The 27,804-nt window shown below is 41.5% G+C and overlaps 1 protein-coding gene across 2 annotated transcripts; it reads right to left on the bottom strand.

The window, feature by feature from the left end:
- Nucleotides 1-433: 433 nt before the first annotated feature.
- Nucleotides 434-27,804, bottom strand: LOC111527545 (thiamine transporter 2). Of its 2 annotated transcripts, XM_023193902.1 has the most exons (7): nt 27,722-27,778; nt 16,123-16,274; nt 14,901-15,096; nt 12,723-13,551; nt 9,463-9,655; nt 1,808-1,949; nt 434-1,196 (listed from the first exon to the last, which is right to left on the bottom strand). In XM_023193902.1, the coding sequence occupies exons 3-7, from the start codon at nt 15,036-15,038 to the stop codon at nt 1,020-1,022; spliced, it is 1,479 nt and encodes a 492-aa protein (XP_023049670.1). In that variant the 5' UTR covers nt 15,039-15,096; nt 16,123-16,274; nt 27,722-27,778; the 3' UTR covers nt 434-1,019. The 2 variants fall into 2 exon arrangements, with proteins under 2 accessions (XP_023049670.1, XP_023049669.1); XM_023193901.2 differs by lacking the exon at nt 14,901-15,096 and having other exon boundaries at nt 27,722-27,804.

Below are 27,804 nucleotides of genomic sequence, written 5' to 3' on the forward strand. Positions count from 1 at the left end.
AATTATAGCTCACTGTGGCCTCTGACTCCTGTGCTCAACCCATCTTCCCCCATGACCTCCCAAGTAGCTGAGACTACAGGCACACACCATGCTGCCCAGCTAATTTTTAAATTTTTTAGTAGAGTCAGGTCTCACTGTGTTGCCCAGGCTGGTCTTGAACCTCTGGCCTCAAGCAAAACTCCCACCTTGGCCTCCCAAATTGCTGGGATTACAGGAGTGAGCCACCGCACCTGGCCCATAGATGCATTAACACCTCTATATGGTGGTGGAGAGAAGGCTCCCTGCCTCTCCCGGCCACTGGGAAATGACCTCAGTGTCATTCTGCAAATACACAAGAGGATCTGGAGCTATTCTTGAGGTAGACTTTCAACAGCAAAACTCAGAGCACAACATGGAAAATAATCATAAAAAATTAAATAATAATACTATCAAATCATAACTTGTGAATAATGCTGTTATCAGAGTTGAAGACAAGCCCTTAGAAATGGGATAAACCTAGTAATTCTCTTGGAGAACTGTAACTTAAACAGAAATACACTTATTAGAAGAAGAAAGAAAATGGCTCGTGTGACAAAAAGGTCCCATGCGTTGACTTCTTTGGTAAGATCAAACAAGTATTTAAGCCAAGCAATAGGGTCCGTCCAGTTAGTATTTCTCCCCACAAATGGTGAATACCAACTCCAGGATGTCTGGAGTTTTCTCATGGTTTGGTTCCACACCATCTGCGTGTCCTTACCAGTGAGAAAAACCAGAATTTTCCAGCTGCTACTAGTCACAGGGGGGTCCCCAATATGGGTTGCTTAATTATGACGATGGGTTCTGTCAATTGCATCCAGTAAAACTGGGCAGATAGAGAACTCATCTACAACTGAGGTTTTGTTGTGGTTTTGAAAGGTCCACTGGAATCCCGATTTGCAAAAAGCATGTCAAGTTATGGCAAAACATATGCCACCCATCTCAAAATCCTTCCTTATTATTGCATAGCTTTGAAAGCCACTGCTGCAGTTGTTGCAATGAGGTTAGAGTTTTGTTGACATGATGACATTACTCTCTTCCTCTGGGTGAGACATATCTGGATTCTCGCTTGGAGCAGGGCTCTGTACATCCTTCTGGGATTTGGTTGAGTAGATAATATACATGCTTCTCATTAGGAAAATTCCAGCAATTACTGCAAAATAGCTCCCATAAACTAAAAACTGGAGAAAAACAAATAATTAGCCACATATAAAATATGACCATCTATGTCAATGATAATACAACATAATACTGTTGGTTTGCTTGGATTATGGGGTAACTGAGACCCAGGTTTTTAATGTGGGTCATTTAGGTTGAACAATACTCTCCTATCAAGTAAGAAATCAAAATCAAGTAAGAAATCAAGATCAAGTAAGAAGATGTAAGCAATACAGTGACTAAGAGTCTTGGCTTCAGAGCAGGTTGCTTGGGTTAAAATCATAGCTACTATCATCAATAGTAAAAAACAAAACAAAACAAAACAAAAAAAACACTAAAACTCATTGATTTGTCTCTATGTCTTTGTTTGGAGGGTGGTGCAATGTTACATTCAATGTCTCCAAGAATAAATTTAAGCACTGAGGTTACTTCTTACCTGCATTATCCAGGTTAGTGTTGTCCTAGTTGCAATTATTGCTCAAAACGTACTTGGTGTGTTACAGTATGATAATTAAGGCATTGTATATTTCAAAATTTGCTTAACCAAGGAACTCAAGAAATTTAAATATTGCTTGTTGCAAGGTTGAGAAACCTTTGAGGTTACCTAGTTGAAAACAGAAGTATTGCAGCTTACCTGAATGCTGATTGGCAAGTTGAGCCCTCTCTGATCTACTACAATCACAGTTATGATGGTCTGAATCACCAAGGCAATAAAGGTGTTGATTCCAAATACCAGGGCATAGCGTTCCACACTCAGATTAACTGCAATCTGAAATCTATCATTAAACATAAATAAGCATTTTAACCATAACATGGGTGGAAGTCTTCAAAAGATAGAAATTAGTGCCCACAGGGGTACCTGTGTCACCCACCTCCAGCTCCAGGTAGTCCAGCAAAGAGAAAGAGAGAGACTGTCTAGGAGAAAGTAAGAGAAAATAACAAGCGTCTCTGTCTGGTAATCCAGAGAATTCTTCTGGATCTTATCCAAGATCACCAAAGCAGTACCTCTAAGAGTCTGCTAGAACCACAGTGTTACTGGGCTTGGGGTGCTCCCTAATGTAGATAAAGTTTAGATCATAACACCCAAAACCTTCTGAATACCTAGAAAGCCTTCCCAAGGAGGACAGGTACAAAAAAGCCCAGAGAGCAAAGACTACAATAAATACAACTCTTCAATACCCTGACACTGATGGACATCCATAAGCATCAAGATCATCCAGGAAACATGTTCTCACTAAACAAACTAAATAAGGCACCAGGGACCAATCCTGGAGAAACCGATATACGACCTTTCAGACACAGAATTCAAAACAGCTGTGTTAAGAAAACTCAAAGAAATTCAAGATAACACAAACAAGGAATTCAGAGTTCTGTCAGATAAACTGAATAAAGAGATTGAAATAATTAAAAAGAAGCAGAAATGCTGGGGTTGAAAAATGCAATTGACATACTGAAGAATGCATCAGAATCTCACACCAGCAGAACTGATCAAGCAGAAGAAATAATTAGCAAGCTTGAAGACAAGCTATTTAAAAATACAGTCAGGAGACAACAGAAAAAAGAAGAATGAGGCACACCTACAATATCTAGAAAATAGCCTCAAAAGGGAAAATCTTAAGTTATTGGCCTTAAAGAGGAGGTAAAGAAACAGATGAGGTAGAAAGTTAATTCAAAGAGATAATATCAGAGAACTTCCCAAAACTAGAGAAAGATACCAATATCCGAGGACAAGGTTACAGGCCACCAAGCAAATTTAACCCAAAGAAGACTACTTAAATGCATTTAATAATCAAACTCCTAAAGGTTAAGGATAAAGAAAGGATTCTAGGCTGGGCGTTGTGGCTCACACTGTAATCCTAGCACTTTGGGAGGCCGAGGCAGGTGGATCACAAGGTCAAGAGATCAAGACCATCCTGGCCAACATGGTGAAACCCCGTCACTACTAAAAATACAAAAATTAGCCAGGCATGGTGGCGTGTGCCTGTAATCTCAACTACTCAGGAGGCTGAGGCAGGAGAATCGCTTGAACCCAGGAGGTGGAGGTTGCAGTGAGCCGGGATTGCAGAGCGAGACTCCTTCTCAAAAAAAAAAAAAAAAAAAAGAGGATTTTAAAAGGAGCAAGAGAAAGGAAATAAATAACATACAATAGAGCCCCCATGTCTGGCAGCACACTTTTCAGTCTTAGAAAAGACTTAGAACCAGGGAGTGGCATGACATATTTAAAGTGCTGAAGGCAGAAAACCTTTACCCTAGAATGGTATATCCAGTGAAAATATCAAACCTGAAGGAGAAATAAAGACCATCCCAAACAAATAGAAGCTGAGGGATTTCATCAACACCAGACCTGTCCTATAAGAAATGCTAAAGGGAGTACTTCTGTCTCTAAGAAAAGGATGTTCATGAGCAATAAGAAAACATGTAAAGGCACAAAACTCACTTGTGATAATAAGCACATAGAACAACACAGAATATTATCACACTGCAACGGGTGTATAAACTACTCTTGTAAGTAGAAAGACTAAAAGATGAACTAATCAAAAATAGTAATTTTCAAGACAGTACAATAAGATATAAAGAGAAACAACAAAAAGTTAAAAAGCAGGAGGACAAAGTTATACCGCAGAGTTTTTATTACTTTTCTTTTTGTTTGTTTGTTTATGCAAATAGTCTTAAGTTGTTACCAGCTTAAAATCATGGGTTATAAGATAGTATTCGCAAGCCTCATGGTAATCTCAAATTGAAAAACATACAATGGATACCCAAAAAGTAAAAAAGAAATTAAATTATATCACCAGAGAAAATCACCTTCACTAAAAGGAAGAAAGAAAAGGAAAAAGGCCACAAAACCAGAAAAGAAATAACAAAATAACAGGAGTAAGGCCTTACGTATCAGTCTAAACTCTTCAAAAGAGAGCGGTTGAATGGATTTTTAGAAAGACCCAATGATCTGTTGCCTACAAGAAATACATTTTACCTATAAAGACATACATAGACTGAAAATGGAGTGATGGACAAAGGTATAACATGCCAATGGAAACAAACAAAAAAACAGGATTTGTAGCTATTCTCTCTCTATAGCAGAGAGAATAGATTTCAAGACAGAAACTAGAGACAAAGGTCATTATACAATGATAAAAGGGTCAATTCAGCAAGAGGATATAAAAATTGTAAATATATATGCACCCAACACTGGAGCACCCATATATAAAATAAATATTAGAACTAGAAAGAGATAAGAGAATGCAATACAATAATAGCTAGAGACTTTAAAACCCCACTTTCAGCACTGGATAGATTTTCCAGACAGAAAATCAATAAAGAAACATCAGACTTAATCTGTACTATAGAAAAAAATGGACCTAATAGATATTTGCAGAACTTCTCATTGGCCACAGAATACACACTGTTCTCAGCACATGGATCATTGTCAAGGATAAACCATGTTAGGTCACAAAGCAACTCTTAAAACATATTCAAAAATTTGAAATTATTAATATCAAACAATGTCTCTGACCACAATAGAATAAAACTAGAAATCAACAAGAGGAATTTTGGAAACTATAGAAACACATGGAAATTAAACAATATACCCCTGAATGACCAGTGGGTCAACAAAGAATTTGAGAGAAATTGAAAAATTTCTTGAAACAAATGATAATGGAAACACAACATGCCAAAACCTATAGGACACAATGAAAACAGTACTAAGAGGGAAGTTTATAGTTACAAGTGCCTACATAAAAAAGAAGAGAGGCCAGGTGTGGTGGCCCATGTGTGTAATTCCAGCACTCTGCAAGGCTGAGGCAGATGAATCACTTGAGCTTCAGAGTTCTAGACCAGCCTGGTCAATATGGTGAAACCCCATCTGTACCAAAAATACAAAAAATTAGCCAGGTGTGGTGGTGCATGTCTGTGGTCCCAGCTTCTCAGGAGTCTGAGGCAGGAGGACCACATAAGCCCAGGAGGCAGAGGTTGCAGTGAGTAGAGATGATCATGCCAGTGCACTCCAGCCTGGGCAACACAGTAAGACCCTGTCTCTTAAAAAAAAAAAAAAAGAAGAAGAGATGCCTCAAATAAATAACCTAATGATGCATCTTAAAGAACTAGAAAAGCAAGAGTAAACCTAACCCAAAATTAGTAGAAGAAAAGAAATAATAAACATCAGAGCAGAAAGAAATGAAATTGAAATGAAGAAAACAATCCAAAAGGTCAATGAAACAAAAAGTTGGGTTTTAGAAAAGATAAAATTGACAAACCTTTAGCCAGATTAAGGAAAAGAGAGAAGGCCCAAGTAAATAAAACTAGAGATGTAAAAGGAGACATTACAACCAATACTGCAGAAATTCAAAGAATCATCAGTGGCTACTGTGATCAAGTATATGCCAATAAATTGGAAAATCTAGAAGAAATGGATAAATTCCTAGATACAAACAACCTACCCAGATTGAACCATGAAGAAATCCAAAACCTGAGCAGACCAATAACAAGTAATGAGATTGAAGACATAATAAAAAGCCTCCCACTTAAGAAAAGCCCAGGACCCAATGGCTTCACTTCTGAATTCTATAAAAGAACTAATTCCAATCCTATCCAAATTATTCCAAAAAACAGAGGAGGGAATACTTCCAAACTCATTCTACCAGGCCAGTATTACCCCAACAGCAAAACCAGACAAAGTCACATTAAAAACAAAAAACAACTACAGGCCAATCTCTGATGAATATCAATACAAAAATTCTCAACAAAATACTAGCAAACTGAATTCAACAATACATTAGAAAGATAATCTATCATGACTAAGTGGGATTTATCCCAGGGATACAAGCATCATTTAACATATGTAAATCAATCAATGTGATAAGTCACATCAACAGAATGAAGGACAAAAACTATGATCATTCAATTGATGCTAAATAAAGCATGTGATACAATTCAGCATCCCTTCCTGATAAACACCCTTAAAAAATTGGGTATAGAAGGAACATACTCAACATAATAAAAGCCATATATGACAGACATACAGCTAGTATCAGACTGAATGGGAAAAAACTGACAAGAATGCCTACTTTTACCACCACTATTCAACATAGCACTGGAAGTCCTATCTAGAGCAATCAGACAAGAGAAAGAAATAAAGGGCATCCACATTGGAAAGGATCAAGTCAAATTATCCTTGCTTGCAGACGATATGATCTTACATTTAGGAAAACTTAGACTCTTACCAATAAACTATTAGAGCTGATAAATAAGTTCAGTATATTTGCAGGACATAAAATCAACATACAAAACTCCATAACATTTCTATATGCAAACACAGAACAATCTGAAAAAGAAATCAAAAAAGTAATCCTATTTACAATAGCTACAGATAAAATAAAATACCTAAGAATTAACTAAAGAAGTGAAATATATCTTTGCAATGAAAACTATAAAACACTGATACAAGAAATTGAAGAGGACACACACACACAAAATGGAATGATATTCCATATTTGTGGACTGGGGGAATCAGTATTGTTAAAACGCCCATACTATCCAAAGCAATCTACAGATTCAATGCAATCCCTATAAAAATGCCAAGGATATTCTTCACAGAAATAGAAAAAACAATTCTAAAATTTATGTGAAACCACAGAAGACCCAGAATAGTCAGAGCTATCCTAAGCAAAACAAAACAAAATGAAACAACAACAACAACAACAACAACAACAACAAAAACCGGAGGAATCACATTACCTGACTTTGAACTATACTATAGAGCTGTAGTAACCAAAACAGCATAGTTCTGACATAAAAGCAGACATGTAGACCAATGGAACAGAAGAGTGAACCCAGAAACCCAATAGTGAACCCACATACCTACAGTAAACTCATTTTCAACAAAGATGCCAGGAACATACATTGGGGAAAAGACAGTCTCTTCAATATATGGTGCTGGGAGAACTGAATATCCATATGCTGAAGAATGAATGGAAGTAAACCCCTATTTCTCGCCATATACAAAATCAAGTCAAAATGGATTAATGACTTAAATCTAAGACCTCAAATTATGAAACAACTACAAGAAAACATTGGGGAAATTCTCTGGGACATTGGAGTGGGCAAAGATTTCTTGAGTACTCCACAAACACAGGCAACCAAAGCAAAAATGGACAAATGGGATCACATCAAGTTAAAAAGTTCCTGCACAGCCAAGGAAAGAGGCAACCCACAGAATGGAAAAACAAATCTGCAAACTACCCATGAGATAAGGGGTTACAAACTATAGAAGGAGTTCAAACAACTCTATAGGGAAAAAAAGTCTAATAATCAGATGAAAAATGGGCAAAAATCTGAATAGACGTTTCTTTAAAGACATGCAAAGGGCAAACAGATATATGAAAAGGTGCTCGACATCATTGATCAGAGAAATGGAAATCAAAACTACAATGAGATATTATCTCACTTCAATTAGAATTATCCAAAAGACAAGCAATAAATGCTGATGAGAATGTGCAACCTCTGCCTACCAGGTTCAAGTGATTCTCCTGCCTCAGCCTCCCCATCAGCAGGGATTACAGGGCTCACCACCATGCCCAGCTAATTTTTGTATTTTTGGTAGATATGGGGTTTAACCATATTGGCCAGGCTGGTCTCAAACTCCTGACCTCAGGTGATCCACCTGCTTTGGCCTCCCAAAGTGCTGGGATTACAGATGTGAGCCATTGTGCCCAGCCATGAATATTTCTTTTTCAATGCAAAGAAATGATATAATCCTACTTTAACAAAATCCTCACATTAAAGAAAAAAAGCAACCTAAGATGCATGATTCTGATTAAGACATTTCCATGAAGAAAATAAACATACCACCTAATTTTTTTTTCCTTTGATGATTTTTTTTCCCGGAGTGCTCATATTTCTGTGTGGTAAGTTGTTTATAAAACATTTTTTTCACAAATTAAAACCAAAACTCGATGATGCTGTTGTCTCCACTCCTTTCATGCAATTTGAAATTTAAATGTTTCTCATCTCTTTTGGTTAATAGCAAAGCATATTTTCTGCAGTCAGCTTTAGCTATACCTTTATATGAAACCAAATGGTTTTTTAATCATTTTCTTAAAGAGATCTCTGAGAAAAAGTAGAAGCAAAAATGATAGGAAACTCTAAATCCCAGAAATCATTTTTAGAAAATGATTAAGAACTAGACCTGGCAAGGTGGGTCACACCTGTAATCCTACCATTTTGGGAAGCTGAGGCCAGAGGATTACTTGAGCCCGGGGGTTCGAGACCAGCCTGAGGAACATAGCGACACTCTGTCTCTACAAAAATGAAAATTAAAAATTTAGCCAGGCATGGTAGTGTGCACCAGTGGTTTCAGCTACTCAGGAGGCTGAGTTGGGAGGACTGCTTGAGCCCAGGAGATCAAGGTTGTGGTGTGCTATGTTTGCACTACTGCACTCCTGCCCGGGTGAGACCCTGTCTCAAAAAGAAAGAAAGAAAAGAAAAACTACTTGGTTCCATATATGACTGCAGCTAAAGGTTTCTTGTTATCTGTGTATCTATTTTTTTTAGTCTCCAACTTTTTAATAACTTTCCTGAGAATCTTTTGTGTCACAAAAGTATGTGCCTAGAATTTCTGAAGCAACCAAATGAAAGTAGGAATGAAATCTAAACCTAACCATTTAAAAGCAGATCACATCACACCTTATGTGGAAAGTTGATGGAAATAAACAAATCAAAACCTGACAATGGAGCTAGATGTAGTGGCTTGCACCTGTAATTTCAGCACTTTGGGAGGCCAAGGTAGGTGGATCGCTAGAGCCCAGGAGTTTGAGACCAGCCTGAGCAACACGGTGAAACCCCATCTTTACAAAATGTGAAAAATTAGCTAGGTATGGTGCCACATGCTTGTCGTCCCAACTACTCAGGAGGTTGAGGTTGGAGACTCACCTGAGCCTGGGAAGTCAAGGCTGCACTGAGCTGTGATCATGACCCCACCACTACACTCCAGCCTGGGCAAGAGAGCCAGACCATCTCTCAAACAAAACAAAACAAAAAGAAAATCCTGACGATGTATCATTGCTTTTGGTTTATAAACCTACAGAGTTTTTCCCTTGATGACTAAAGGTATATTGTAGCAATATTTAGAGAGCAAATAATTAAATGAAAAGTTGGCTTAGTTGTGTCTAAAAGTAGTCAACATTTAATATTGCCATTGACTAAAATCCTTCTGAAGTTCTTAGAGAAAGCTTAGGAAGACAGAAGAGAGAGTAATACAGTTCAGTTTTAGGAGTGGCTGGTAAAACTTACACTGCTATGGTTATAAGAAGCATATAGCTGGACTTGAATATCAAATAGCCAGCATAGCACACCCAGATGTTGGCTGTGTAATGCATGAGAAATAGAGAACCTGCACTGACAACTGAGAAGACCGCCAGAGCCAGCTCTCCCAGAAGGTCCCAGTTGACTTTCACATAACCCACTGCAAAGGCAGCCACAGCCCCTGAAAACAAAACATTGAAGGCAATCAAACACAATGACTTTGCATGCAAGAAAATATCAACGCCCTGTCTTAAAAACCCAGGTCTCAGGTAATTCTGAAAGATAAATATATTGCTCTCACAAAATTGTGTGATCGACCTGAATGTGGATCTATCCTTTTCTCAACCACGTCTTCTTTTGGCTTTTCTTTTCACTTGCTATTCTTTCGGTCACTTAGTCATCACACTTTTTTTTTTTTTTTTTTTTTGAGACGGAGTCCCACTCTGTCACCCAAGCTGGAGTGCGGTGGCCGGATCTCGGCTCACTGCAAGCTCCGCCTCCCGGGTTCACGCCATTCTCCTGCCTCAGCCTCCTGAGTAGCTGGGACTACAGGCGCCCGCCACCTCGCCCGGCTAGTTTTTTTGTATTTTTTAGTAGAGATGGGGTTTCACCGTGTTAGCCAGGATGGTCTCGATCTCCTGACCTCGTGATCCGCCCGCCTCGGCCTCCCGAAGTGCTGGGATTACAGGCTTGAGCCACCGCGCCCGGCCTAGTCATCACACTTTTAATTAGTATCAACTATATACCAGGCACTGTACTCTCCAGAGGGGCCAGAAAGGTTCCTAACCACAGCAGTGTAAGGAGAAATGATATTAACCTAGTCACTCAACACAACATGCAGGGATGGAAAAGGATGAAATAAATTCTCTGGGAACACATCTGGCCTCTCTATTTGCCTTTCTTTCCTCAGTTTTTGCTGTAAGTCTTTTTCAGTGATGAGTATCAGATGTGTTACACGGATAGCTTTAGTCTTTTTTCTTGCCCCACCCAGTGTTAGTCTTTATTATGAGTCTTTAGTAATCTCAGTCTTATTTCCAATCTCCACTCTAAAGCCTTCAACATCTGACATAATTTACTTGAGAAGCTTTGGGTGAAAACATCTGTATAGACTGACAGAGTTCAAGAAATTGAATAATTGACAGTAATTAGGGTTAGTACTTGCGTGTGGTTCTCTTCAACAAAAGTAAAAGGTATTTAGGGCTGGGGACAGTAGCATACTCCTGTAATCCCAGCACTTTGGGAGGCCGAAGGGCGTGGATCACTTGAGGTCAGGAGTTAGAGACCAGCCTGGCCAACATGGTGAAACCCCGTCTCTACTAAAAATACAATAATTAGCCAGCATGGTGGTGGGCACCTGCAATCCCAGCTACTCAGGAGGCTGAGGCAGGAGAATCGCTTGAACCCAGGAGGCAGAGGTTGCAATGAGTTGAAATCATGCCACTGCAATCCAGTCTGGGTAACAGAGTAAGACTCTGTCTAAAATAAATAAATAAACAAAAGGTATTTAGATTTCAAAGTACTACACAGACATATGACTAACTTTCCCACATATGATCATGACTACAGAGGAAAAAAAAATAACTATTTTCCCCCCATGGATTTGGAATGTAGGAGCAACAATTTCAGTGAAGCAATTCCGGCACAGTCCTGGTTTCCAGGAGTTAAACGGAAGCTTCCCAAAAGGGAGATAATAATAAAATAGAGGTCACATGGGTTTTCTAAAACTTTTTGTAAATGAGGGTGGGGCAAAATCTCACTTCCTAAAAAATATCTTCAAAGTCTCATTTGACATTTAAGCTTCCAGTTATTAGGAAATAAACATTTATTGTAGATTAAACTTCAAAGACAGATTTCCCTCTGATATTAAAATCCTGACTTTCACATCTCTTCCACCCCTCATTTAAATATCATGAGAAAGCTGCTTTTGAAAGTTGTTGGTGTATAGCCTAGAACTATTATAGGTGCATGCTAGTTAGTTCAAAGCCTGTATTAACAAAACCCTCAGTGAGAATTTGGAATCCTTAATTTATTTTCTAAAATAATAAAAACATATGAAGGGGTGGCCTGCCCCTCCACACCTGTGGGTGCTTCTCGCTAGGTGGAACGAGAGACTTGAGAAAATAAATAAAGACACAGAGACAAAGTATAGAGAAAGAAAAGCGGGGCCCCAGAGGACCAGTGCTGTGCTTCCAGAGGACCCACACTGGCACCGGTCTCTGAGTTCTCTCAGTATTTATTGCCAAAAAGATAAGGGAGTAAATCAGCAGTAAGACATACAGATACACGGAGATGTTCCATTTGCCCAGGGACGGGTGGGAGACAGATGTTTTTCTTTTACTGAGATTTAAGAGAATGGTACTGACCTTCAACCACAAGCAGGCTTTAAGCATTTGCCTAACAAAGCACATTCCTTACAGCCCAAAATCCTTTCAACCTTAATTAACACAGCGATGTTTTCTAGCAAGGACAAGATTGGGGGTAGAGTCACAGATTAACAGCATCTCAAATACAGAGCCAAATGTAGTCTCTTAAACTTACTTCTATCTATAATAACACAGTAACAGGCTGACCTCTTTTCCCCACAACATACACACACACACATATATATTTTGATATTAAAAATAATCCTAAAAGAACAGGGCATGTTATTAACCTTTGTGCTAATGATGAATTGGAATCTTAGGGATTCAACTAGAATTTCATTGTTTGGTGCTGAGCCCTGAGCTCCTAAGAGTTACTTGTTGTGGCTGGGTGTGGTGGTTCACGCCTGTAATCCCAGCACTTTGGGAGGCTGAGGTGGGCAGATCATGAGGTCAAGAGATCGAGACCATCCTGGGCAACATGGTGAAACCCCATATCTACTAAAAATACAAAAAAACTTAGCTAGGCGTGGTGGCACATGCCTGTAGTCCCAGCTACTTGGGAGGCTGAGGCAGGAGAATAGCTTGAACCTGGGAGGTGGAGGTTGCAGTGAGCTGAGATCGCACCACTGCACTCCAGCCTGATGACAGAGTGACACTCTGTCTCAAAAAAAAAAAAAAAAAAAAAAAAAAAGAGTTGCTTGTTGGAACTACAACACAGTAGAAAATCATGGCATTCTTGTTTTTTCAGTGACTTTCATTCTTGATTGAGAAAAAACTATGCTGCCTTCTGAACAGAGCTAATTCACTGCCACGAAGTTCGGTCCCTGGAGAAACGGTCTTAAGGGGGAAAAGCCAACAAAGGAAGATTAAGTGACATTTGCTTACCTCCAAAGGTTGCAGTAGCTTCTACGGCCCCATTATAGATGGAAGAATCTTGGGAAGGTGCCTTGTAATCCCACAGGATTTGAACATAGTTCAAAATCTGGTTAAAACCTGCTGTGGCAAAAGCCCACCATAGAGACCAGTAGAAAAGGCGTTTTGAGGAGTAGCACTCCTTCAGATCTTGGAACCACTGCACAAAAACTTCCACAGTCACATTCCTTGGTTTCAGGCTGTTCCGCTGGCCCTTATTCAGCTTCCCTGAAGTGCTGGGTATTTCTGATGTGGGTTTCTGCTTTTCACAGTCTGGTGCTTCACCTTTGTGAGTTTCCTCTAATACTGGATTCACACTCGATGACTTCTTTATCTCTCTGCTGGGTTTTGCATGAAAAAACATGCTTTTCTTGGGCATTGGTAGGAAAAGTGAGAAAAGGAAGGCTACGGAGACAGAGGCCAAGGATATGACGTTGAGGTAAAAGTATGACAGGTTCACCAGGGATACCAAGAGTTGGGCCAGCACGGACCCTGCTGTGTAGGCGGCCAGCGTGACGCTCCTGCAGTAGCCGCTCACTCTCTGGTAGTGCTCGGGGCTGACCACGCTGTATATGTAGGCGTAGTAGGCCACCTCGGTGGCGGTCATCATCCCATAGAAGAACTCTACAACCTGCATGGTCTTCACTCCTTGGCCAAACAAGAGCAGCAGCCAGGTAATGATGAAACTGATACCTTGCAAGATGATGACCGGCTTGTAGCGGACGTAATCAGTGAGGACAAACACAGGCAGCAGCAGCACCAGGTAGGAATATGTCCAAACGGGGAAGATCTCATTTGTTATCTGCAAAGTTGGTCAATTGCATGACCGTGAAGCACCAGTACTTTACTAAGGTACCTGTGGTTTGTACCTCAAATTCTGCATCCAATTGGAAATTATTCGCGTTACGGAGAAACATAATGAGAAAACTCATTTTCAAGGAAATCACTAAGAAAAGGTAGTCTCCTTTCCCATTGGTAAAAACCAACCAACTTATACACTTAGATAAACCCCGGTAGAAGAATATATTGGCTTATTGTGCAATCTGAATTATATATTAAGTTTAAATAGTATGTACAGTTGAGTAGATGAGTTAAAAAGCGTTTGGACACTTCTAAGTTTTTCAGATTCTTTTCTTTTTATTAAGATGGAGTCATGCTCAGCCACCCAGGCTGGAGTGCAGTGGCCCGATCTTGGCTCACTGCAACCACCGTCTCCTGGGTTCAGGCCATTCTCCCGTTTCAGCCTCCCGAGTAGCTGGAATTACAGGCACCCGCCATCATGCCCAGCTAATTTTTGTATTTTAGAAGAAACATGTTGATCAGGTTGGTCTTGAACTCCTGACCTCAGGTGATCCACCCGCCTCAGCCTCCCAAAGTGCTAGGATTACAGCTGTGAGCCACCACGCCTGGCCCAAGATTCTTAAAAAATATCATTTCCTTCTTGTTCAAATATTAACATTAGACAAGTAGACTATAATGTTAAAATAATCTAGGCTAGGCGTGGTGGCTCAAACCTGTAACCCCAGCACTTTGGGAGGCGGAGGCAGGTGAATCACGATGTCAGGAGTTCAAGACCAGTCTGGCCAACAGGATGAAACCCTGTCTCTACTAAAAATACAAAAATAAGGCAGGCATGGTGGCAGACACCTGTAATCCCTGCTGCTCGGAAGGCTGAGGCAGGAGAATTGGTTGAACCTGGGAGGCAGAGGTTGCAGAGAGCCAAGATCGTGCCATTGCACTCTAGCCTGGGCAACAGAGCAGGACTCCATCTCAGCAGCAACAACAAAAAGAATCCGACAGCCTTTATTTTCATGTGATCTATCACTACGTCAAATATTTCAGTCCTTCCAACATCTGGAAAGATATGGGAAGATAGGGAAAGAGTAAATAACTTTGCCACATTATAGAGTGGAAGCAAGTAATGCATCTCATTTTCCTTCCTGGGCAAATTTGCTAGGTTCCCAACCGTCCCCCATCTCCCCCTAACAATTCTGCTGATTTGTCTATGCCTCCATTTAATACGGATCATCTCACGGATTTAGTCAGAAATGCATAGGATATCCATTTTCATAATAGGAAGGACTGGAGTTGCTGATCTGTGGGGCATGATGGGTGAGTGCCACAACCTCTCAAATCACTGAACTTACTCACCTTGACACCTGGATCACTGAGGTTGCTGGAGAAAGCAGGAGACCACAGAGCAAAGACCACACAACTGAGCTGCTCCTTGGAGGGAGGATCTATTAACTGGTCCATAGTGGCTGCAGAAGCAGACCCCAGTGGACTCATTGAGTTGCTTCTGACCCTGCATCTGTCCTTTGTTGTCTTAATTGTGGCATGCTTCAACCTGAGCAACTCGGAAACACGGTTGTCCCTAAGTGATCTGATACTACAGAACAAGCTTGCCTTTCTGTCCTTGCCACCTCACCACCCGAGGCACCAATTAACCTTGCAGGCGAAGCCACACACTTTACATAGTGTTTTCAAGGCTGAGGCTGAGATTGTAAAATCAGCCCAGGGTAATTTTGCAGTTAGGTCAGTGCATTTTCTTGTTGTACTTCTTATAAAGAAATGCGAGGCCGGGGGCAGTGGCTCATGCCTGTAATCCCAGCACTTTGGGAGGCCCAGGAGGGTGAATCTCTTGAGGCCAGAAGTTCGAGACCAGCCTGGCCAACATGGTGAAACCCTGTCTCTACTAAAAATACAAAAATTAGCCAGGCGTGGTGGCTCATGCCTGTAGTCCCAGCTACTCAGGAGGCTGAGGCAGGAGAATTGTTTGAACCTGGGAGGCAGAGGTTGCAGTGAGCCAAAATCACACCACTGCACTCCAGCCTGCACGACAGAGTGAGACTCCATCTCAAACAACACCAAAAAAGAAAGACGTTGCTCTTTTAAGTAAGAGAATCTGGCGTTCCAGAGAAGGAGGCAAGGGCTGGGAGATAAAGCTGTTAATGGCTCACCTGCTGATAAACAGTGTCATAAAGAAATACCATAATTCTTTATGAGATCCTGCTTATCTCAGCAGCCTGAGAGTTTATTTAGATTTAGATCCTGTGCCTGCCAGTGATGCTGTTTTAGGATTAGTATAATGGAATCAATGGAGGCCTGAGAGGCTCCTATCATTAACACAAATGTTAGCACTCTATGCAAATCAAAAATTTGTTAACACATGTAATGTGTTTTGGCTGCAATTTTCTGCAAGTATGAGGAGGAAATAGTTTGAAAAGTTCTATATGTGACACATATTATGAAAATTGGGCTCACTGAATTTAATGTGTTCATCTTATTTCAAGGTGAGGGAAGCCCTGTATCCTTGTTCAAGTTCTGTAAAATTTAAAAAAGCACATTAAGATACATATGTATGTTAACTTACCTCTGCACTGGTCAGGTTTTTATCTGGTCCAGATAAATATGGGATAAGGAATGGTTCTGAGGGTCTCATCATGGAGAAAAAACCAAATATGCAGAGGATCACAGTGGGGTAAATCCAGGAACTGCTTGGTGAAGTTCTGTAACAATCCATGGCTGATCAAATGGAAACAAAGAGAAAATTAAGTGATGCTTATTCTTTTTAGCATCTTCGATGCGACGAAAACCTGATTTTTTTTTTTTTTTTTTTTTTTTGAGGTGGAGCCTTGCTCTGTTGCCCAGGCTGAAGTGCAGTGGCATGATCTCAGCCCACTGCAACCTGCGCCTCCCGGCTCAAGTGATTCTCCTGCTTCAGCCACCCAAGTAGCTGGGATTACAGGTGCCCGCCACCATGACTGGATCATTTTATATTTTTAGTAGAGATGGGGTTTCACTGTGTTGGGCAGGCTGGTCTTGAACTCCTGATCTCAAGTGAGGAAATTGCTTGAAATTCAAGCTTTAGACATAAAGCCCAACAGAGGATCTCATTTGTCACTGCACAGAAAAAACAAAAAACAGTCATTGTATGGTGGCTATATTTGAAAACATCTTGCTGTCTCATGTGAATTATCATGTGCACAGGGAAATTCACTAATTCCTCCACATTTTAGCTCAAGCTTTGCCTTGTTGTAACTCTTTTATAGATTTTTGACGGTCCTGTATGTGGTTAACTCCTCTGAGATAAATTTATAGGAAGGAACCTAATTTGTTGTATGATGCTTTTCTGTATACTATCTCCTTAAATCTACATGATATCTGTAAAATAGATATCATTTCCCCACATTCCCAGAGTAGCATATGGAAGATGCCTAAACACTGGCTTCAAACCACATGATCAAGATCTGAATCCAGGTCTCCCTACTCCCATCAGGAACCTTTCACCCACTCCACTCTCCCACATTCCAGAGGCTCCCTTAGCTGCTGGTATTAACCTAATGACAACCACAGTGAGGAGAAAAATGTGTATTTATAAACACATTCATACTAAAGATTATGGTTTCATGTATAGAGATTTTAGGGTCAATTACAGTTTGAAAGCAGGCTAGAGAGAAGGAAAAGCATTCTCATTCCAGAATAGCAAGTCACCTGGGTGGAATTCCAGGTATCCAGTGGGTGGGAAGCTTTACTAGGGGTTGGGGAGGTAGGAAGGACCTACTAGGTTACATCATTACGGCTTGCCACTCACCCTACCCTTTCCCAAGGTGACCCCAGACAGCTGCATAATTCCTCTCTTAAGTTTAATAGGGTAAACGCTGTTTATGTCAACAAAGCCCTTGAGTAAGCAGTGGAGAGAAAAGGGAGGTCAGATTTTGAAACTACCATTACAGCATCAGTGAGCAATGCTGACGATGTGAAAATTTTGCCAAAGGCAAATCAGAGTGACTGTTCACCTACTCCCTTAGTCCCGAAAACAGGGCTTTCTCTTCTTCCTGGAACGCTGCTGAGTTTGCTGGTGCTTTCTTTCTTTGTTGTTAATGATCTTATAGAAATGGCTGTCCTGGACGGGTAATCACTGAGACTTGGTCATCTTCTGAAGAGTGGTCTTGCTGGGGTGGCATCTGCTGCCTCTATATCCAGAGCCTCCTCTCCACCTTTGCGGACCATGGATTTGTTCACTAAATCCAGGTCATCATCTTCTGCATGCATCTGAGACCTATGACTTTGCTACAGTGATCCACAGGCTGCTAAAAGCCTGCTGGATTATCTACCTTTTTGTCTCTTTAGTGTTCTAATACTGCTGTCCAAATCAATTTAGTTGGGACAGTCAAGCAGGAAAAAAACCTATATAATACATGCCCTACTAAAAAGCACAAGCCCAAGAGAGCAGGGCATATTGCCTGGTTGTGCCTAACTTAGCACCTAATACATAGCACTCAAGGAAGATGCTGAATGAACTGAATAAACAAACAACTACAGCCTACCTGAAGAAGGGTAAGGGTAAAAAGAAGTGTCAGGAACAGGTGGCAGTCTTACAGAGGGAAGGGCATGAGTCACGCCTCACCACTGAGAATAAATTCAAGTGCTGCCTGGTTTTCCTGAGTGCATCTCACTTCCTAGCTGCATCCCTTAAAGGACAGAAAGGTCCTCAGCTCTACAAGTGCTTTACCATTTATGACTAGGACTATGATAATTGAATTACTTATGCAATCTTTTAAAATAATTTTTACATTTTGAAAAGGATTTAATTTTTCCTTGAGCATTCTCTGAGGCACATGGAGGCGGGATGGTTGTTACCGGATAGATGGGGGAATGGAGGGCTAGAGGTAGTAAGATTTGTGCTGATTTTCACCTTTAACAAACATCAGAGCCTGGACTTGGCCTCAGTTTCCTAATTCCAAGTTCAGCTATCTTTCCTCTTACCTTCTGTTTGAGAGAGCCTGGCTATATCTTCAAAATCCCCATTTTAAGCTGAGCATAGTACCCAGCACTTTGGGAGGCTGAGGCTGGAGGGTCACTTGAGGCCAGGAGATCAAGGTGTTAGTGAGTGGTGATCGCACCGCTGCACTCTAGTCTGGCCAAGAGTGAGATCTTGTCTCAAAAATAAAAATAAAAACCCAATTTCAGTTTATTTTAAAACAGTGATTTTCATATTGTGGCATCAAGGAAATTTAGTATGGGGTTGCAAACAGGATTATTATTAGTATTATTATTTGAGATGGAGTCTCACTCTTTTGCCCAGGCTGGAGCACAGTGGCATGATTTCAGCTCACTGCAACCTCCTCCTCCCAGGTTCAAGTGATTCGCCTTCCTCAGCCTCCAGAGTAGCTGGGACTAAAGGCACCCACCATGCCCAGCTAATTTTTGTGTTTTTAGTAGAGATGGGGTTTCGCCATGTTGGCCAGGCTGATCTTGAACTCCTGACCTCAGGTGATCCACCCACCTCAGCCTCCCAAAGTGTTGGGATTTTTTTTAATGGTACAAAAAATGTTAACTGTCAGAATGCATTGCAGAGAAAGGCTAAGCTTTTTTTCTGAAACTTCTGTTTAGGTCAACAATATATAAATACAGATACATAATCACAATGTACACTACCTTACTATGGGGCATGGCACTAAGTTAGAAGTTGTAGAGGAAGACTGGGCTCAGTGGCTCATGCCTGTAACCTCAACACTTTGGGAGGCCAGGGCAGGATGATTGCTTGAGGTCAGGTGTTTGAGACCAGCCTGGACAACAGAGTGAGGCCCAATCTCTTAAAAAAAAAAAAAAAGATATACACGTTCATGTATCTTCATAATACAATGATTTCTATTTCTTGGGGTATATACCCAGTAACAGGAATGATGGGTCAAATGGTATTTCTGCTTCTAAATCTTTGAGGAATTGCCACACCGTCTTCCACAGTGGTTGAACTCATTTACATTCCCACCAACAATGTAAAAGCATTTCTTCTTCTTGGCAACCTGGCCAGTGGGAACGGAACAATGAGAACACATGGACACATGGGGGCGAACAGCATGCCCTGGGATCTGTCAGGGGAACAAGGAGGCAGGGGAATAAGAATGGCTAATGGATGCTTGGCTTGTACAGAGGCGATGGGTTGATTTGTGCAGCAAACCACCATGGCAAACGTTTACCTATGTTACAAACCTGCACATCGTGCACATGTACCCTGGAACTTAAAATAAAGGTGATGAAACAAACAAACAAACAAAGATTTAGCCTGGTGTGGTGGAGCATGCCTATAATCCTAGCTACTTGGGAGGCTGAGGTGAGAGGATCACTTTAGCCCAGGAGTTCGAGGCTGCAGTGAGCTGTAATCATGCCACTGCACTCCAGTCTGGGCGACAGAGTGAGATCCTGTCTGGAAAAAAAAAAAAAGCAGAGGAAAAAAATGGACTAAATATGAACACATGTCCCTGATAAACGCAGTAACCACCTGTGCTGTCTCAGAGCATCACATCCTCCACAAGAAAGTACTACTCTGGAATAGACTGTTCTTTTGTCCTTTTTCCATTTATCGTTCCATTTTGACCTCATAATATTATCGGCCTCTAAAAAGCGCTCTAAACGTCCCTTTGCTTCCACTGCTTCTAAGGTGAGGACATGAATTGACTTGATTTTCCGAGTTCACACCTGTGAAAGCCAGGTGTTTACCTTTCCCCTTCATTTTCTGTGCATTCCAAATCACAAGATCGTCCTTTTAAAAGTTGCTGCTGTAGCAATAATCCTCACCCATTACTATAAGCTCCATCACTTTTTAAAAACGTACAAGAACACTGTGTAAACAGTAGATTAAAAAATTTTTTAAAGGCTGGGTGTAGTGGCTCATGCCTGTAATCCCAGCGCTTTGGGAGGCTAAGGCAGGTGGATCATCTGAGGTCAGGAGTTCAAGACTAGTCTGGCCAACATAGTGAAACCCCATCTCTACTAATAACACAAAAATTAATCAGTTGTGGTGGTGGGTGCCTGTAATCCCAGCTACTTGGGTGGCTGAGGCAGTAGAATCACTTGAACCCAGGAGGTGGAGGTTGTGGTGAGTGGAGATCACGCCACTGTACCCCAACCTGGACAACAGAGAATGACTGTATTAATAACAACAACAGGAATAAAAGGCACATTCCCCAAACAAAACTCAGCCTATCGGGCTCTCGTGATTTGAAACATGCAGTGAAGATGCTGAAAGTAGAAAGAAAGAGTCAATTCATCAGCTGCTCCTTTTAGCAGAGACTCAGGGCAGCTAAATCCACAACAGACCTTACCTTGGTGGACTTGGACGCACAGGAGAGAGTTTGCAGAGGCACAGTGTTAGTTACAACAGCAGATTGAGGAGGTGAACCCTGAGCTTTGGCCTTTGCTCCACTCCGGAGCCACAGTGACCCTGGGCAGGTCTCCCTGCTGCACCCGGGTGCACAGCAAACCAGAGTGCACCTGCCCCCAACCCTGTTGCAGCACACCACACGAGCCCTGAAGAAAACGGCCATGGACACTGTGGGGATACACAGAGGCGCTGATTCAGCCAGCACCTTTGACTTTGGCCAACATGGTGAAAACCCATCTCTAATAAAAATACAAAAGAATTAGCTGGGCATGGTGGCGGGTTCCTATAATCCCAGCAACTTGGGAGGCTGAGGCACAAGAATCTCTTGAACCCAGGAGGTGGAAGCTGCAGTAAGCCAAGATCGTGCCACTGCACTCCGGCCTGGGTGACAGAGCAAGACTCTGTCTCAAAAAAAAAAAAAAAAATTGGAAGGTGCTTCCACCAACTTCTAGGGAGTTATTGTATTCGGGCTGTAACTTCATCTTACTTGAAATGCATCTTACTGATCACTGCCTCACTCCATACACAAAAACTAATTTGACATAACAAATACTAATACCACAGCATGCCATCCAGAAGGAAACAGATCTTTGTTACCTAGGGACTGGCACATATTTGAAATGATAAAAAGAATCTTAAAAGAAAAAAATGATAAATTGGATTTCATCAAAAAGCCACATCTGCTTATCAAGAAGTATTGTTAAGAAACTGAATGGAAAGGAGGCCGGGTGCTGTGGCTCATGCCTATAGTCCGAGCACTTTGGGAGGTCGAGGTAGGTGGATTACTTAAGGTCAGGAGTTTGAAACCACCCTGGCCAACATGGCGAAACCCTGTCTCTATTAAAAATACAAAAATTACCCAGGCATGGTGGCGCAAGCCTGTAATCCCAGCTACTCGGGAGGCTGAGGTAGAAGAATCGTTTGAACCCAGGAGGTGGAGGTTGCATTGAGCCAAGATTGCGCTATGGCACTCTAGCCTGGGTGACAGAATGAAATTCTGTCTCAAAAAAAAAAAAAAAAAAAAAAAAAGCCACATCTGCTTCTCAAACGGTACTGTTAAGAAACTGGAAAGAGACCAGGTGCAGTGGCTCACGACTGTAATCCCAGCACTTTGGGAAGCTGAAGCAGGAGGGTCACTCGAGCCTGGGAGTTCAAGACCAGCCTGGACAACATTTTCTTTTATCATCTGTACAAAAAAATACCACACACACACACACACACACACAAATAAAATAGAAAGGGAAGCCACAGACTTAAGAGAAAATAGTCATAAAAGCGATATCTGATAAAGGAGTTATCTCCAAAATAAAGAACCCCTGCAACTCAATAAGAATAGATGAACAAAAGATTGAAATACTTTGCAAAAGATGTGGTAGGCCAAGAGCAAATGCAAAGATACTCAACATAAGTAATCCGAAATCCTAAGTTAAAACTAGGAGAGAAAACGACCACCAGAATGGCTACAGAGACCAGCATACCAAATGTTGGCAAAGATTTAGAGCAAGTGAATCCATATACATTGCTTGCACGAATCCAAAATGGTACCAACCCTTTGGAAAATCATTTGGCAGTCTATCTAAGAATGTTCATATATTCATATTAGTGAAAAAACGAGAAGCAACTAAACGTCCATTAAATGGAGAATGAATAAACAGTGATAAATTTTGGCAACCAATACTAATTAGCAATAAAAAGGAGTGAACTATTGCAAATACTTGAATGAATATAAAAAAAAATTTTCTGTGTCAAGGGATCGAGACACAAAAATGTATGATTCCATTAACATATAAAGTCCTAAGACAAGCAAAACTTACCTGTAGTGATGGAAATTGGATTGGGGGTTGCCTGGGGTGGGAGTTAGGGAAGACAGTGACTGCAACAGAGCACAGGGGAACTTCCTGGGGTGACCAAACACTCTACACCTTGATTGTGGTGATGATTGCAAACGTTTGTCCAAACTCATGTATTAATACTATACACTTACAATACACATTTTCTTATTTGTAAACCATACTGCTAGGGTTTGCATATCTGTCCCCTTCAAAACTCATGTTAAATCTTAATCCCAGGCCGGGTGCAGTGGCTCACACCTATAATCCCAGCACTTTGAGAGGCCGAGGCAGGATTGCTTGAGGTCAGCAGTTCAAGATCAGATTGGTCAAGATAGCAAGAACACGGTTCTACAAAAAAATTAAGTAAATTGGCTGGGCATGGTGGGTACATGCGTGTGGTCCAAGCTACTGAGAAGCTGAAGCAGGCGGATCCCTTGAGCCCAGGATATCAAGGTTGCAATGAGCCATGACTGCACCATTGCATTCCAGGTTTGGCTGCAGAGTGAGACCCTGTTGTAAAAAAAAGGTAGGGGTGGGTGGGGTTTTTCAGAAGTGATTAGATCATAAGGGCTCTGTGCTCATGAATGAATTAATGGAGTCAAAGCTTAATGTATTAATGGGTCATCATGGGAGGGGAACTGGTGGTTTTCTAAGAGTAAACTCTGAGCTAGCAGCCTTAGCCCTCTGACCATGTGATACCTGTGCCCCCTTGGGATTCTTTAGAGTCCATAAGAGAAAGAAGTGCCCCTTAAACCTTGGACTTCCCAGCCTCCATAACCGTAAGAAATAAAGCTCTTTTATTTCTAAATTTCCCACATTCAGGTATTGTTATAAGCAACAGAAAACAGATTACAAGAAAAAGATGTACTTCATAAAGATGATTTGAAATTTGAAAAAACAAAAACAAAAACAAATCACTGATACACGGAAGAAAATAAACTAATCTCAAACATTATCCTGTGTACAAGAATCCAGACTCAAAAAGGACGTACCATGAAGATTTCATTTACTCCAGGTCCAAAACAGGCAAAACTACTTCATGCTGATAGAAATCACAATTGCGGTCATCTTGGAGAATTGACGGTAAAAGGGCAGGAGGCAACTTTCTGGGTTGATGAAATATCCTGTATCTTGATGGGATATAGTTACATGGGTGTATACAATTATGAACACTGAAACTTAAAATCTTTGTATGTAGATTATACCTCAATTTAAAGAAATGCATCCTACTCTCCGTCCTTCAAAGCATTTTACTGTGCACAACTCTCTGTAGCTCTGGACTTTTTCTAGTGGTGCAATGACTATTTTAAATTTAAATTCCACATCAGGGCAAGGCCTCCATATAACAGGAAAGCCAAACAGGTTCTTTGAAAATGAGTCTGTCCCAGAAAATTGCTGATGAAAACAGTGCCTATAAAGCAAAACTAGGACAGGCCAATAAACCTTGTAAGTCTGGCCACATATAACATTCTTCAATTGATACAAACGGAATCTGAATCTGAGAAGCCGAGGCAGGAGGATCCCTTGAGTTACCTGTTTTTTCTGTGCCCACAGTTTCTTTCTTTCTAGAACCAAGCTGGCTTCCTGCCTTCAGATCCAACTTCTGCTCCTTCTGCTGCGCGCCACTATGAAAATCCGTGTCCTCTCCCTGGAGCCTCTTGTCCTCCTCCTTCAGACAGAGCTGCCAAGAGCAATAGCTTTATATGCAGAAGCCCATCCGCTTCTGGTGGCTTTATGTACCGGGGCCCACCCTCTTCTGCAGCCAGTGCCATTTGAAATCCCATCCAAAAAAAAAAAAAGCAGACACCCAGGTTCAGATCTTTCTGAAACACAAGTTACCAGAGAGATAAACAAATGACAAATGAATAACGCCTTCCCCTGACTATTTTTTTTTTTTTTTTTTGAGATGGAGTCTCCCTCTGTCGCCCCGGCTGGAGTCTGGAGTCTGGAGTGTAGTGGTACAATCTCTGCTCACCGCAACCTCTGCCTCCTGGGTTCAAGATTCTCCTACCTCAGCCTCCTGAGTAGCTGAGACCACAGGCACCTGTCACCAGGCCTGGCTATTTTTGGATTTTTAGTAGAGACAAGGTTTTGCCATGTTGGTCAGGCTGGTCTTGAACTCCTGACCTCAAGTGCTCCGCCCACCTCAGCCTCCCAAAATGCTGGGACTACAGGTGTGAGCCACCATACCCGGCCTTCCCCTGACTATTCTTACTAAAGTCACGTAATTTAGCTTCTATAGAATTTTGTGCTAAGTGACCTAGACTCTTAAAAAACTACAAAGCAGCCTTATCATCCATTTATAATCCTTTATGTCAAACCCCACACTCCCTGCCAAAAAAAAAAAATCTTTGCTGAAATAAAGCACTCCACACAGCTTCCAAAGACATGAACTAGACCCAGATATTCAATATGTGGGCCAGAATAGTTCTGTTGTTTATTTTTGTAAGAGCAGAAACGTGATATTTTAAAAATTTTATTTTTAGTAAAGACGGGGCTTTCCCATGTTGGCCAGGCTGCTCTTGAACTCCTGGCCTCAAGCAATTGGCCTGCCTCGGCCTCCCAAAGTGCTGGGATCACAGGTGTGAGCCACTGTGCCCAGCCCAAGTGATCTTTAAGATGCTTCAGATTTTATTTTATCATATATGGTACCATTCCTTTTAATTTGCCTGAGGTATTTGCTGGTAAATTAATCATTCCCTTCCAAATTCTGTTTATTCTGTTACGTCTATGTTCAGATCAATCTAGTCATAGGTAGAGCAGAAGGAATATGCCTAAGAAAACCATGAAACTGATGGGAGCAGCTTAGAAAGTCAACTGACCCCAGCCTGGGCAAAGTAGCGAGACCTCATCTCTATAAAAAAATACAAAAATTAGCCGTGGTGGTGTGCCTGTAGTGCCAGGTACTTGGGAGACTGAGGTGGGAGGATCGCTTGAACTGGAAAGGTCTAGGCTGCAGTGAGCCGAGATCCCAGCCACTGCATCCAGCCTGGGCAACAAGAGCGAGACTCCATCTCAAACAAACAAACAAACAAACAAAAACTTTGAAAACCCCAAACAAAACAAAAAAGGAAAGTCAACTGACCATCTAGTCATTGAGATGCAGTGGAAGTATCTGATTAAATGCACTGAGAGAAGGTGGGATTGTAGGGAAAAAATTGAATTAAAGAAAAATTAGAGGTCATTGGAGCTATTTTACAACTCTGTAAATTTTAACAACTGACGGCAATGTTAAATAATTATTGTCTCTAGACATGCAAATAAGGTTTATCCCGTGAAGGACAACAGTCTTCCTTTCCCCCATGGAAAACCAGTTTCAATATTCCTGATCTCTATGTATTTCATTATTCAATATTCCTGATCTACAAACATACCCATTCTTTGGATTCTTCTTTGATCTGGCTATTACAGACTCACCAGTTTCATCACTATTAAGTGGTGGGACTCAGAAGCCGATACCCCAAAATATGGGGCTTTGACATGCTAGAGGAGGTCTCTCTGACCTTCCCTGGTCCCAGCTCAACAAAGCCTTTATCTGCCTAAGATCCAGACCCACCAAAAGGAACAATTGTTTCTTTTCCCCTCCCTGTAAGACCAATATACCCCACACCTGAACAGATCCTTTCGCAGGATACTGTAGCTTATTCTCTCCCCTGGCCCATTCATTCTCCCTAGCAGGCCCCTCAACAGAACCGCTTTTCTCCTCCCTCCCATAACCTTATTTGCCAGGGTAGTCTATAAGCTTCCGAGACATGCTGCAGGGTGGGTAATCAATCATTCTGAGTCTCCCTGTGTGCATGTTAAATAAATGTGTATGCCTTTACCATTATACAACCTAATGAGTCTTGTTGGTTTTTTACCAATAATGACTGAAGGAAATTGGTATTTTTGTCCATTTCAGCTACTACTAGGATAATCTTATAAGATATTTGGGAAGTTATGTTTTGGTCTATTTAATATATGTGCCTCGATGAAAAACACCTTTTGCCACAGGAGACACCAATGTTTCAACATTGATAGGAGCAAAACACATGAGAGTCTTTTTTTTTTTTTTTTTTTTTGAGGCAGAGTCTTGCTCTGTTGCCCAGGTTGGAGTGCAGTGGCACAATCCTGGCTCACTGCAACCTTCACCTCCCAAGTTCAAGCCATTTTTCAGCCTCAGCCTCCCAAGTAGCTGGGATTACAGGCGCCTGCCACCATGCCAGGCTAATTTTTGCCTTTTAAGTAGAGACAGGGCCGGGCTAGTCTCGAACTCCTGACCTCAAGTGATCCACCCCGCTCAGCCTCCCAAAGTGCTGGGATTACAGGTGTGAGCCACCAACCCCCACCTGAGAGTACCTTTAGAAAACATTATATCTTTACCCTCTTCAAACTTGAAGAACTTGGAAAGTACCAACCTTTTGCACACTTCCGGCGGCGACATTGATTTGGTAAATAGATGTCACACTATTTATTTATTATTTGATGATTAGGTATTCTTTCCAGCAGTATTTTTGTAAAGCGTAGTTGTGTTTTCTTTTAGTTTCAATTAACTAAATTTCAAGTGGTGCCCCCAAAAGCCCCTGCTCTCTTAAATTCAAACTCACCTTCCTTTTTCTCACTAGGAAGGACCTTCTCTCCATCCTTGGATTGGAATTTGGAATTCTGTGCTAAAACGCCTTTGCAGTTAAAATCTATGAACGCGGGGTGTAACCATAGGAGGTGCTGGCACTTTACGAGAATCGTGATTTTATTTAATCTGCTTTTCCAGAAGGCTGCAAATGGGAATTCCAGACAAACCCACTTGGGTGAGTCCCAGCACGCGGGCTGTGGCGTGGCAGGAGAGCTCCTCACGCGGCTCGGAGTGTAGCCCAGGTCCGCTGAGTCAGGAACCTGCCCCCGGCTCTCCAAACCCGGGAGGAGAGAGGCGACACTGCTGAGACCGAGGGATGACGGTGCTGTTTCAATTAATTCGCCCCCCGAGATGTTCTTACCTACAGAAGGAGGTGTCTGTTCACCAAATCGCTCACTTGCCGGACGACCACTCACCCGCGGCTGCCGGGTGGATCCAAGCGCT

This window comes from Piliocolobus tephrosceles, chromosome 11 (genome assembly GCF_002776525.5).
Source record: "Piliocolobus tephrosceles isolate RC106 chromosome 11, ASM277652v3, whole genome shotgun sequence".
Taxonomy (NCBI): Eukaryota; Metazoa; Chordata; class Mammalia; order Primates; family Cercopithecidae; genus Piliocolobus; species Piliocolobus tephrosceles.